The sequence below is a fragment of the Cygnus atratus genome, chromosome 1 (genome assembly GCF_013377495.2).
Source record: "Cygnus atratus isolate AKBS03 ecotype Queensland, Australia chromosome 1, CAtr_DNAZoo_HiC_assembly, whole genome shotgun sequence".
Classification (NCBI taxonomy): Eukaryota; Metazoa; Chordata; class Aves; order Anseriformes; family Anatidae; genus Cygnus; species Cygnus atratus.
The window spans coordinates 84,545,413-84,559,435 of record NC_066362.1 but is presented as its reverse complement, the minus strand read 5'-3'; the positions used below and the strand labels follow the sequence as shown (position 1 = coordinate 84,559,435).

Sequence of the window (14,023 nt, the reverse complement as noted above, 5' to 3'; positions counted from 1 at the left end):
TAGTTGATGCTAAATAAATAAATAAATATATAACCAGAAAGTATCCATCTTTCTAAGGAAAGAAGATCATCTGTATCTTATCTAAATATATTCTTCATACAGGTCTAGTCTGACTTATTATTACAAGGCTTAAACTGGTCTGCACAGTAAGCAGGATGCTGAAGTACACTGGCAGTACAACTACAGAAACATGTCAACAAAAAGCTGAACTGATCTAAGTTCAGAACAGATGTTTAAGCATGAATTATGAAGATTTTAATACAAAATCCAGGGAAAAAGGAAGACGAAAATAAATGCAGTAGATATTTTATTTTCAGAAAACATACAAACAAAATAAAAAGCCCAGGTATAATCACAAGTCCATTGGCTATGGAGAATTCTTTAGCTGAATCCAAGTTCTTTGGAAGGGGTCTTAGGATCACAAAATACCGTATACATCATATTAATTTGGAAATGGTTTTGTTTTTTAATTAATCATAGAAAATTTAAAACAAATTTATGAATAGCATTTAGAAAAAAATCGTCACTATATGTATAAATCCATTTGACTTTGCAAAAACACAAGAACGACTTAATTTAAAATTATACTGATGAGTACAATTTTAAAATCTCTGAAAATGTCATTGTTATAACTTGCATCTGAAGTGCTTTGATGCATTCATATTAGTGGCTAGATAAAAGGACCAGTCACAGTACCTGATCCTGTGCCCTGTACTTCACAATTTGCCTCGTTTACATCTCTTTTCCAAAATGACAGATTATGTACATAAAAACCAAGCAGCAGTACCTATCTATCACAGAGTACATTTCTGTAATAAATCTACTCCTCTCTTTCAGGACACAAAGTGGTGTCTACTATAATACCTTGACACTTAAATCTTTTAATCCATATCAGAGTAGTCAATAAAGAGATTATTAGTACATAAAAAGATAGCTTATTTGATCAAAACGATTAAAAAGATACATTTCAATGGAAATTATCCCATTCTCAGATGGAAAGTGTTCCAAGACTTTAAAATGTTACTTCAAAACAGAAAATTACAATTCTAAAATGAAAAAAAGATAGACATCTTGGAAGGAAAGTAGTTGATGCCAGGAAAATTTCATTATTAACCCCCCCTATCCCCCCCCAACCCCAAAAAAGAAAAAAAAAAAAAAAGGAAGGTGAAACTAAACAGACCATGGAAGATCAAGTTACTCTGGTTAATAAAATAGGGCTATATATTTTTTCTGCCTTTGTAATGCCTTTCTATGTCTTTTGAGCATTTAAAAGTTTGAACCGGTCTACTCATCTGTTGTTTAGATCATGAGATGCCTCTCTAAAGAAAAGAAGATTAACCTCAAGCAGCTGTTATTCCAGAATATTCTGCTATTCTACTCTGAGTGGGTATTTTTTGTCCTTAATGGCAAACTTGTGAAGATTTTTGTAAAACAGTCTCACAGGGACTGAAAAGGAGATGTATTTCAGATCCTATGCACAAAACCAATTCCCTGGCTGGATTAATGTGAATATTACTGGTACAGAGAACATCTTACGTTAGTCCTATTAAATTCAGCTGTGTGCCTGTCTATATATAAAATTAAAACAAAAAGAAAGAAAGAGTCAAGTTCAGAGACAGAAAAAGGAAAAAAGAATAAAAATCAATCTCTAAAATCATATAACCTCTTAGGTACGCAGGTGTGTTTCAATGAACAATAGCAATTTCAGCTGATTGGGCTACTGACATTCATACAATCATATAAAGCTTCAAGCAGAAACTTTATTTCCTGGGCATCTCTAGATATCTATTGCTTTTCTATGTGTATCTATAACCTTTGGGGAAAACAGCAGAGCATTTAGAGGATAAAGCATAAAAGAAGCAGCAAACCCAGTGAAAATACACTCTTTATAGGAAAAAAAAAAAAAAAAAGCAGAATGAGCTAAGAAAATGCACAACTAAGGAAAAACTATAAAACTCTAAAGCCTGTTTTGATTTCATGCTTTCTGATTTTCTTCCCTTTGCCTTATAAAGTAGGAGATGAACATATGTGCTTTCTTCACACTTCTGGTGCTTGGGAGGTAGAGTTTACATCCATTTTAAGGGGCACTCATACTGTGGTATTTGCGTGCTCCCTAATTCATTATCCTGACCCAGCACAAATAGTAAGATGCATGTTATTTTTCAGCATAGCCATATGAAACTATAAGTTTCAGGGACACAAGATCGGATATTTACATGTCTCTTCTGCAAAGCTTTGGAAGAGTTCATTCTTATCATTATTTGTCAAAGCCTTAGAAGTTTACCACTTGCTTCTTTAACGTGGATATGCTTGGTTATTTATACTTACCAAGAACGGTAAGAAAAGCCTTGGAGGTTTTGACAGGCATAGTAAATAAAGAGCAGGTGTACTGCCCTTCATCCGACAGAGACACATCACTGACACTGATACTCAGTTCATGCCATGAAGCTCGAACCAGCTCAATTCTGTTGTCCCTCAGAGCTGAAAAATAGAAATGAATATTATAAGATAGAAAGCAGAACATTAGCAAAGCTTGGTATATTACACAAGAAGCTCTGTAAACTATCCTAGTGAAGTCACACTCAAGAATACAGAGATATGGACACAGTTATCTTTAGGCATAGTAATTTGTTTTCTTTATGGAACAATGCACAAGAGTTTAGCAAGTTTCTGAATAGTGAACTTACTTACTTGTAATACACATAAACCTAAAAATCTAAGGGACTTAACAGTTACCTTTGGTCTCCCTCTGACAAAAATAACTGATTTCTGCCACCTGGTAGCTTTGTTCAGTGCCTAAAATTACTCCTTTCTAAAAGTATTTTTCCAAGTATTTAAAAACTTGGATTCATATTGAGAATTCTGTTTCATCTACTAACAAACTATATTTTCAACGAAGTAGGCTGCAAAACTTGCCCACAGATTTTTCTCACATCTATTACTATTGACATTGAATTGGAATGTCATGTTTCTTGAACACTGTAACAGTACTTCTTATTATGAATATATTGAAACTTCCACTTCTGCATACATTTGTAATACTTTTAAAGATTTGAGGTGGTTGAGTACAGCAGTTTTACTTTTTTACCATGGCTAGAAATCTGATTTTCTACCAGAAAACCATTCCTAACAAAATCCTGTTTGCCTGAAACCACTGCGGGAAGAAGAACAGGGAGATTACTTCAATTCAAAATGACACTTTAGTTAATGCTTTTAATTCTTAACTATTTTAATGCTTGTATTTAGATTAACCCACATTTCCTATTTGCAAACAGTCAAAACATGTCTAAACATTCAATTTCTTTGGAATAATGCTGTTTCAGGAATCCACATATATTAATCAATTCTTTCTGCAGCACAGGAATACTATTATCAGAAGTAAACAATGTAATTCTCCTACGTGAACAATACAAAAGTCTCTATAACTCAGAAAGTTCTGCTAGACTCAAATCTTTGACCTGACAGTGTTTGAATCTTCTGTCTATTTTTATAGTAAGTCTCTGAAAGTAAAAGGGGACTGTTATAATTACCAGGAGAGCTATGCTTTGATTTGTGAGAAGAACCAAGATGCACAGTCCCTAATGCTGTTCTCACTCGCCTCTTTCAGAAGTCCCCAAAGGCCCTTAAATTTGTTTCATCTACCATTTATATCTGTCCAATCATAAAAAATGAAGCTTTAGTGTGTTTCTTCTGCTACTAAATCTGGATGTCTCTGACCCATTGCAAGACTCCCCAAGTACTGTCAACAAAGGAAGATTTACACCAAAATAAGCTGCTACAGCAGAGATTCAGCAAAAATGTCACTTAAATTGGTTGTCTTCTAAGGCTACTATTCAGGTTTCTTTACAGTGACTTCAAGATGAATTTATTGGTTATTTCAGGGTAGGTCAGCTAAAGCTTGACTTACTTTCTGCAGGGTCTGATGACTGAAAGGCGACAGCTTAACCAGACCTGACAAACAAGCATGTCACGTGCTGCTCCAAGGCACATCAAAGTGATTGAGATTGTGTGTAATGGACACATTCCAAACATATCTGAGACATCTTCTGGCCAACCATAGCAAAAATGAATAGTTATTTAATATATAATAAAAAATGCATGTAATGATGAAAAGCAGGGGCAATATTAAACGAACAGGCAGGCAAAAAAAAGCCACAAAATGAAAAGCTATGTATTGCCAATATGCGGATATAACAACCAAGGAAAAGATGCTCAAGAAAACTAGATGTACGTAGAAGCAAGCTCCTGTCAATGCAGAATAGCAGGCAAAGCTGATGACTGTGGCTTTACTAGCCACAACAGTGAAGCTGTTGCTATCTTTGAGGAAGTAGATGGAGACTCAGAAATCATTTATCAGCATTTCAATTCTAGTCAGATGCAAAGTGAGCAGACATAAAATGGTAGCTCATTTCACATTAGTGACTTTTCCAAAAAAAATTACTTTCAAAATGACCCAATGCTTCCAAATAGTTTGATTCCCACACCTATCATTTGGAGAACAGAATAGGAAATTAAAAACAAAACAAAACAAAAAATACTTCAGCTCCCTGTAATTTGAAAGCTGTGACTTCTGCCTCCCTGAGCCAGAAACTGTGTAAAAAATAATGCAGTATATCATCTTACATAATATTTTATTTTGTTATGATTTTCAGTTGCAATTGCCTCATGATAAAGATTCACTGTTAAAATATTCTCCTACAGATGGGGCGATATGCAGAATCTCAGGCACTAAAAAGAACTGCAATGAATTCCACTAGAGCACAGTCTACAGATGATGCCAGTAGCAAACCACTTCTAATCTACTGGTAGAGAAAAAGCAACAATTGAAATACAAACCAACTGGATGAACTACATTCCTACTGCTACCCTCCCTCATTTCCTCCCCTCCACACCTTTTTTTTTAACCTTTGTACAACATGAAATCATCAGCTCATTCTATTTTCTGGAAAATGGGTAAAAATAATCACTGATTGAGAGCTGAGATCAGACATCCCCTGTTTCAGCCTGGAGTGAATTTTTATTGAAAGCATGGAAAAGAAGTTTTGTAATGGAAATGCCAACACGGAGACTTTGCAAAAAAATGCTACAAAAATGGTACCAACATAATACTCCTTTGAGGGATAGTTGTTTGCTATTTTTATAAGTACTAAGTCTAAATGCAATTGATAACCTGTGCCATAAATTTCAAATCTAGACAGACTGCAGAACAAACCAATAAATAAATAAATAAATAAATAAATACTGTACCACTGCTGCTTAAACAAGGCTAGCACTTACATGGAGATTTTTTAGATTCTTATTTTCAAATTCCATTCCTCTACCTCCATCTTTATCTATACCTCTTTAGAAAGCCACAAACTCCTCCTGTGAAATTGATAGCTGTGGTGTATGCCAGAATTGGTTTGTTTCTATTTCTGTTCGGTATGTATAGTTAAAAGGTTAAAGTTGGATCACAGAAAGGAAGGTTGCCAAACTGTATAGTCCTGGCTCCTGCACTCTGGGTCAGGAGAAACCTTCTGGGAGAGGGTGACTACTCCCTTGGAGGGTAAATGAGCAAGCTGCAGCATGGGAGAAGGCAGCAGTACTTGTAGCCAGCCAGCAATCTCCAGGCAAGCAGACTGAGTGGAACAGGGGTCTCTTGCATGGCAAAGTAAACCCTTGCCAAGCCTGGCTGAGCCAAGAAGTCTGTGAAGTCTGAACAGAAGCCAGCTACTGAAAGGTATCAAACTGGAAAGCAAAAACTTGAAGGAGAAGACATACTCCTCAAAGAGCTAGTGGAAAGGAAGGTGATTTATTTACAATACACTGTATTCAATACATTTCAGCAGATCTGAGTTCTACCTGTGAAGAGTGAGCTCATCTAGTTTATTATTTTCTACTTACAGGACATGAACTTCAAAAGCTTTTTGTAAGATTTTTGATTGCTTTTGCTTTGCAGTCAGAATTGCCCCAAATAGGGCAATTTTACCAGTTTCAAACTAACTGGAGGTTCTTCCATAGTTGTGGAAATAAAGTATCAAAAAGTAAACATAAAATGTTCTCTCTTATTCAATTAATTGCTGAAAACAAAAAGTAGAACTGCTTGAATTTGCAATTTGGTACACACTAACAAACAGACTTCTATATACTGAAATGTCCATGCATTGTTCAATGCATACAGCAGTAAATATTTCTAGCTCCCCACAGAAGTTAACAACAGGCTTCTGTTTAAAGCATTTCATTCAGCTACGGTATTGTACTCAAGCCGACAGTATTTATTCCTCCACTTTTTAAGGTTATACTAACAACTGCGTTTTGTATTCCACAGGTAGCTTCTGAGTACTGTTTATTAGTTGTACTGCCATGGGCAGACAGCCTAGGTGCATACAGAAAAGACAGTTTTGCCCCTAAAGACTCTGCATACTCTTTCCTTGCTTGCATCATTTCCTAGCCCCACTCCTACCTTTGCCTGCTCTTTCAGAACGTTCCCCAGACGCTCTTCGTTTTTTTTCTGTTTCACTTTGTAAGAAGCCCAGCAGACCTTTTGAGCTTCTTTTTGGGGATTTTCACCTTCTTTACAGAATCACTACCTTCTCAACAGTATGCATGCCTACATTATTGCATGGTACACAGATGTCAGGACAGTAAATAAGCAGAATATATATTTGACTTCTGGGAAATAAGCCTATGTCAAAACAGTAACAAAGAATACTATCACTGGCATCTCCTTCCTGCACTCTTACCTTGCAAGCACTTATAAAAATGCAGCAAGAAAAATAATTAAATAGTAAGTTCCAATATGCCCTAAGTACAGTATTTCAGTTTTCTGTAATTTCCAGGCAAATATGATGTAGTTAATTTGCAAGGTATAAAATAATTATGCATAAAATACTTGTTTCTAAGCAGACACACTTCATTTACTTTACCTGTCATTCTCCCTTTCTATGGAAAAGATTTCCTTTCAGAATGTTTTCTGACTCATAAACAAGCAACCTTGATAATTTGTATAGTTTAGGTTATTATGAGTAAGAGAGAATTCATGTATTTCAGCTGCATTGATGAGCAATTGTTGAGGCTGGTGACCATTGGAGTAAAGTGGTCTCCTTGCACAGTCACAGAAAGCTGTACTTTATTTTTTTGCATAAAACAATATAATGATCATACGTAATCATGCAATGAAAACCTTCAATAACAATTATATCAAAGAAAGAAAAGAAATTTAGAAATTTACACTGTCGTGGAAGAAATACCCACATTTCACACTGGGGGAAAAAGGACAGTTGGACCAGTTCAGTAAAGTAGACAGACTGCAGCATCTCTAATCTTATTTCTCTAAAGTGACTACGTCTTACCAGTGTTTGGAGTCAAATATTTGAAGAACAGAGAAAAAACAAACAACAACAACAAAAAACAAATCCTCCAGAGTAATTTGCAGATGTTTTGACAATACTAACTTGACATCTGCTGCCATCCTGGGATTCACTCAACAACACTTTCTTCCTTATGTTAGAGTTGTTCTCTCTGTCGTGGGAATAATGCAACTGCTAGTTGGAACCAGAAAGATGTCTCATACTCTACAGGTCATGCTAAACTCCCAGAAATTTAATACGTATGAAACCAAAAACAATCCTTCTGATTTTCAGATTCCAACTTTCTGAATGCAGTAATATCATCAAATCTGAAACAGATTTCATGGGTTTAAAATTTGTTTTTGGATATAATTGAGAAGGCCTTTTACTTTGTTCTTAATGAAATTAATACACCAAAATGCTGTAGAGATTATCTGCATCACTTGCCAATAGTTGTGCATAAAAATCTGTCAGGGAGCATATGGAAAAAAAACAAAAACAAAACAACACAAACAAACACAAAACCCACAAACTATTCTTGTTAAATGAGTCACTTGTCTGTGTCTAGTTTTCTCAGCCTTCATACTCCTTTTCAAAACATTTCTTTTGTATTTCTTTTGAAAGATTTCTGTACTCATTAGTCTGTTACTGTATTAATAGTTTGCCCATTTCTCAACTGGTACATCAATTCTATTGATGCCTGACTTATCTTCTAGGTACCTACATGGTATCTGATCTAATATTTCATAAAATCTCAATTATTCATATGTGGAAAGAAAATCATGTTTCTTCCTCTATCCAGTCATGCAATTTGATTACCTTCATATAAGAACAAATAGAAGGCTAGGGTGGCACTGTGGATATTTCGAAATCACACGTTTTCTATTTCGATTTCTGCATGTGGTGAGGCCATTTTTTCCTCTCACTGGAAATTAATTCCATAGTTTTGCTTCTGTAAAACTATCACTCTTGCTCTTATCACTAGCTGGTCATGATTCTAACACAGTCCATAGGTCAGAAAGAAAGATGACCTCTTAATTAGTCTGAAATCCTGACAGACTTCAGTACCAGGTCAGAAACAGTGAAATTGAGTCTACTTTCACAGGTAACACTAAATATGCAGAGAAAAGAACTTGGTAACACATTAGAAGTTACCATATAGATTATACCATATTAGATTGGCCTATGTATGTATCAGTTGGAGTCCTTTAAAGATAACATCATTTCTAAGTAAAATTATAGCAAATAACAAAATCTGAAGGTCACAATACTGTATATGAAACTTTGGCTAATTGGTTGGGGAACAGTACTCTAGCCAATTTACAGATACATGTTGATCTTATTCCACATTGATAAAGCAATTAGCAACATGGATCAGTTCAAAAAGACATCTTAAGCAGCATCTTTCACATCTGTGTCACACAGATGCTGCGGATAATTCAACGTCACTGAATTTTCCAACCTATTCATGTATTTACAGAATAAATTCAGGGTATCATTGAATTTCATAGAATGTGCTTAGTAAGGTTTCTAAAGTGGAAGAAAAATGTAACAATCCTCGGAGATTAGTTTTACCTTCATTCCAGCGCATTTCTATTTCTCTTTGAACCCTGCTAAAGCAAATCAAAGGAAGAAACAATGGTGTAAGTAGAAATATACTTCTTCTACCTTTAATCATCTGGTCATCTTCCAGAATCAGTCATAACGACTCTACTTCATGCTCTGGTTTGCAATCTAACAAGAAAAGACTAGATCGCTTTCAGATGAGAAATACTGCAAAGGTATTTGATTAGCTTATTTAGAGAACAATGCTCAACAGCAAGCTGCTTTTGACTTTTTATATTTTTCAGATTTCTTGCACTTTGGGTAATTATATGTCAAGAAGTAGAGCAAACTCCATTATCAGAGCTGTTGACAGTCTCACTAACAGAGGCATCTTCTCTGTGGTTGCTTAATGCCTTGAAAAGGCTGAAGAAGTGGGGACCCAGAAGCTACCAGTACAACATTATCTATTATTTATCCAAGTCAGCTGCATTTCAAGATCAAGTCTTAGATGCTTATAAGGAACATCCAAACAGCAAGGTAATTTCTTCAGTGAAACTACTACAATTCTCAGTTACCTGCATTCTGAACAGAATGAAGACAGTTTAAGGTGACTTACAAGGACTTTCAATCTTGAGAACATCTGTTAGTTTGGTTTTGCCAGCTGTTGCCACCTGACAATAGAAGGCCTGGATGATTACATGACCTTCATGATTAAATAAATATGGTAAAACTTTCTTTGCCAGATTTTCTGCACTGAGCTACGTTTTATCTCACAATCATTTTCTATATTCTCTTCAGTTTACCTTTTTCAGGGCATTCAAGAAACATGGCAATACGCTAAAAGAGAAGAACAACTTGCCTTCTAGGGTGTTTACAATGCCTATCTCTGGTATTAAAGAGACACTGTACGTATGGTCTGCTTCTCTGTCCAGAATCATAAGGATGAGTTCTAATATCTTAAGAGGTCTGAGGACTCCCTCACTTTCAAACAAGAAATATAAGTATCAAATCCTTCCAAAACATACAGGCTTAGAATGATGAAGATATTTTATGATATTGGAAGAAAGTTTAACTGTACCTCCAAAAAATAAAACTAAAATCACATTAGTCAGGATGAACCATTATCTTAGAAAATCTGCTCATCTGGTTCCTTCTGCACTGGGGAATTAGAAGATTTCCTATTATACTAATGCAACTAGACATGTGCCACAGCACGGTAGCCTAGAAAATCTTTAAAAATCTTACTTCTCAAATATGCAGCTGCAAAAATTAAAATTGCAAAATCATCTGGCAAGGTTAGAGGTGGTCACAGTTAAAATAAATGAGATTCAATGGACACAAGTAATTGACAGAAATGATAATCTTATATACCAAGTTGGAGACCTATATTTTGAAAGCAGCAATGCAGGAAAGAAGCTCTGAGGATTACAGAGGAAATTATTTAACTGTATGTTCAAATGCAGAACCACTCCAAAAAGATGAATCTTATTCTGGGTGTACTGATATTGTCAATTATGGTAAAAGGAAAAAATAATGCTATGGTAGTCTAGAACTACATATATTATACTGTGCCATATATTGTAAATTACAGATAGGAATAGGCTCTCAGTTGGGGAGGTAATTTCTGAAGGTCTACTGATGGAATACTACTGCATAAGTAATACTATAAAAATGAAAATAATATAATGGAGAGCTGGAATAACAATCCACACCTACCCAACAAAATACTAATAGAAGTCAGAAAAATAATTTCCTTTTCTACAGAGGTGATACTGAAAACACACAACAGTATATTTCAGACCAAATGACATTATTAAAGTACACTACAACAAAGATACACAGATTTCCAAGTTTATTCTTTTGTGAAGACCAGACCAAGCAATTTCTCATGCTACTGATGTTGATATTAATCATTATGTCAACAGCGTTTAAATGATTGCTGACCATGACAGTGTTAAGCTTGGCTACGAATTGAAAACTGCCTAGCCAAACCGCACAGAGATTTACCAAGACAGTCTGCATATTTCAAAGAACATCAGTTACAGTATACCCACTTCCTCCTCTTCAGGAGACTGATCTTTCACAGTCACTGCTGGTGACCTTCACGCACTGCCTTTAGTCAGCTTTGGATGCAAGGGTGGGGAGCTTAGAACAACTTGGCCAAATTTTACACTGTTAGCACAGATGGAAACTTAATTTCTCTGAAAACTTGTCCATATACAACATGTAATCCATGTGTCTGCAACTGACCATTTCTTAATGAAGCTGTTGAACTGAATGACATCTATATTTCTCTAACCTTATAGACAGTAAATCTAATTTTGCTCATTCATTGGCTACGTTACTGATCCCGTCATATTGAAAATGTTTTTAGCGGTACAAGTGAGCAATACCCTGTGGTAGAGCTATATTAATAGTACTGCTTCATATGTCTTGTAAAGTCACAGTCTTATAATTTCTAAAGAGTTTTGTTGTGTGCAAACATATTCAGCAGAATTTGGAGACTTGCTCACTTACTAATGATATAAATGTGAGAACTGCTCTAAGATGCCCGTTATCTTTCTGTACTTCTTGATCATTCATGTAGATACATAAATTAACATAATCCTTCTTGAAGCAGATGGCTACACTGACTAGATGTGCAGTAGGAATACTCATTCTTTCTAACTATTAAGAAGTCAGACTACCTAAACTTCTGCTGCAGTCAGTGGAACAAGACAGCTTCCTCCAGACACCAATTAAGAGCAGGTCACTGCCTTGAAAATATTGCAGAGCCTGAGCAAAACAACAAAGAAATCATCAATGACTGATGATTGTATCTGCAATCAATCTAGCAACTGATTCCAGTACCACTGCAAAGTCAAATCCTAATGTCTATGTCAACACTGAAGATTAGTGGTGACTCGCAGATTTCACTATTGAGGGAGCTGAAATATGGAACATCAGGAGAGAGCTGGGGTGAGTCTGGTACAATTCCAGAGAAGACTGTCAGAAAGCTCTTTGGTGGTTTTAACAGCTTTTATGATAGAGCTCTTTAAAGTTTTATGATGTCTCTCACATAGCCTTCCAGCAGAGATCCTGCCTCTGAACCACAAGTACACAGATGCTTCCTCTTTTGTGGGGTTTCCCTTAGTTGTCCAGATGCAGGTGTGCTGTGAAGAACACCATCAGTGAGAAACGGTGATGGGAATAGATAACTAAGGGATTGGAACATCTCCGATACATGGAGGAGCTGACAGAACTGGCATTGTTTAGCATGAAGACAAGGCAAAATACAAACTTAATCCAAATTAAAAAATAGTAATAATCAAGCAGAACAACTTTCTAGACCTCTCATTTTCTGAGCAATGTTCTCTAGCTGGGCATACTTGGAGAACAAGGTTGGACTGAGACCTCCAGAGGTCCCTTCCAATGTGAAAGATTTTGTAATCTTGTGATTCTAGACATTTTTTCATTAAGAATCTGTGTATCACAAAATTCGGGAATGTGACCAATCCAGAACACCAACAATAAAACTTTGGTGGATATTCACAAACATTTTTCCTTAGCTTTTCCTAAGTAATTTTGTCCCTCATGGGGGCTTCTGATTGGAGTCCTTCAGAATAAACAGTAAATATAATTTAAAGCTACATAGCTAGAGAGAATGCTATTTACCCTTCATACTAGCAATAGATAAATAGTAATATTGGTTCCTATACTGCACTTTTCTTAACTGGTATAGTTTGAAGACTCACTAAGAAACCTCCGTAACTAACCTGTCTTCAATTATGTTTGAAGGATAGATTTGTATATCATGATTTTCATATGAAAGAAATATTGAATATTTACAAAAATTTCAGGCTGTTCCAATGTTGTCTGCTTTTTGTGGCTGTTTTTAATAGACTGTAAATCACAAATATTTATTGGAGATGCAGTCTAAGAACAACTTCTATATTTACTGTGCACTACTGAATTGTATATGATGGATTAAGAATGACTTCCAAATCTGCTTCTCAAGTTGCCTTAGACATGGCACAAGCAAAGGAGGCATTTGGCCTTCAGGGTAGGGAATGCAACTATACAATTTCCTAGACTTATCAGCAAAGTGCCCGTCAAAGGACATTAATCGCACATTTGGATGATAATATGTTCACAGTATCAGATGTAATAAGTAGTGTTGTTGGTACCAAAACATTTATGTTTTCAGTGTTGCAGATTGTTACTGCAGCACTAGTTCCTTTTTTAATATCCAATTTTTAATTGTACTGTGTCCTTGATTCCTCTTTCTCTTTCCTCTCCCTTAACTTCAGAGCTGATTTGCTTAACTCATTTTTACTTAGCATTCAACTAATTTGTCTCCTTCTCCAGGCACAAAATGTAACACCTCAATTTTTAAAAGTATTTAGAAAAATAAACCTTTTGTCCATTTACTTGAATCTCCTATCCCATCTTATTCAGCTCGTAGACTCAATAGTTCTGGAAAATTTCCAGCAATCAAATCCACATCCTCTGGTATAAAATAATAGCACTATCATTTCAATAAAAATAATATTTTTCTTCTGTTTTCCGTTTTTACTTGCAAACTCAGACAAGTTTGATGGATTTGTAAGATCTTACCCTTCTGTAATCAGGCTGTTGTCAAATTCTTCAAAAAAGAAAACCTTGTTAAAACAAATTCTTTATTTAATGTATTTTCCCAGTAACAGCATTTGATTTAATCCACATACTGTTATTTTCCAATTGATAATATTTTTTCCTGCCTCACTGATCCCACCCTTTCCTCATTCTTTATTCCTCTTATTTTTCATCTTCCTTTTTATATTTTGAAATCTTTCCTGACTACACACATAGGTAGGTGTCACCTACCCTTGGAATAAACTTTGAATCCATTTGATCCTCTGACTACTCTCTTCCTCCTCTCCCCATCAATCTTTAATTCATAAGAACACCTGTTTGCATCTCTCTTTGTAACACTTTTCCCATTTTCTATAGTAAGTAATTTTGTTTCCTCTGTATGATAGATAATTTCTCTATGAGAATGAGGCCACTGAAAGAAATTAGAAAATAAGAATAGGCTAAATGAATTAAGTGTGAAATGTATATCAGGAATATTGATTAGTAACTCTTTAAAAGGAAAGAACATGTAAAACTAATTAACATTTACATTTTCT

At 35.3% G+C, this 14,023-nt stretch overlaps 1 protein-coding gene across 1 annotated transcript in view; it reads right to left on the bottom strand.

The window, feature by feature from the left end:
• Positions 1-14,023, bottom strand: part of CADM2 (cell adhesion molecule 2) — a 645,157-nt gene that overhangs the window by 122,380 nt on the left and 508,754 nt on the right. Inside the window, exon 3 of the mRNA XM_035540482.1 lies at positions 2,329-2,481. Within this exon, the coding sequence (XP_035396375.1) occupies positions 2,329-2,481 (153 nt within the window). The remainder of the gene's footprint in view (positions 1-2,328; positions 2,482-14,023) is intronic.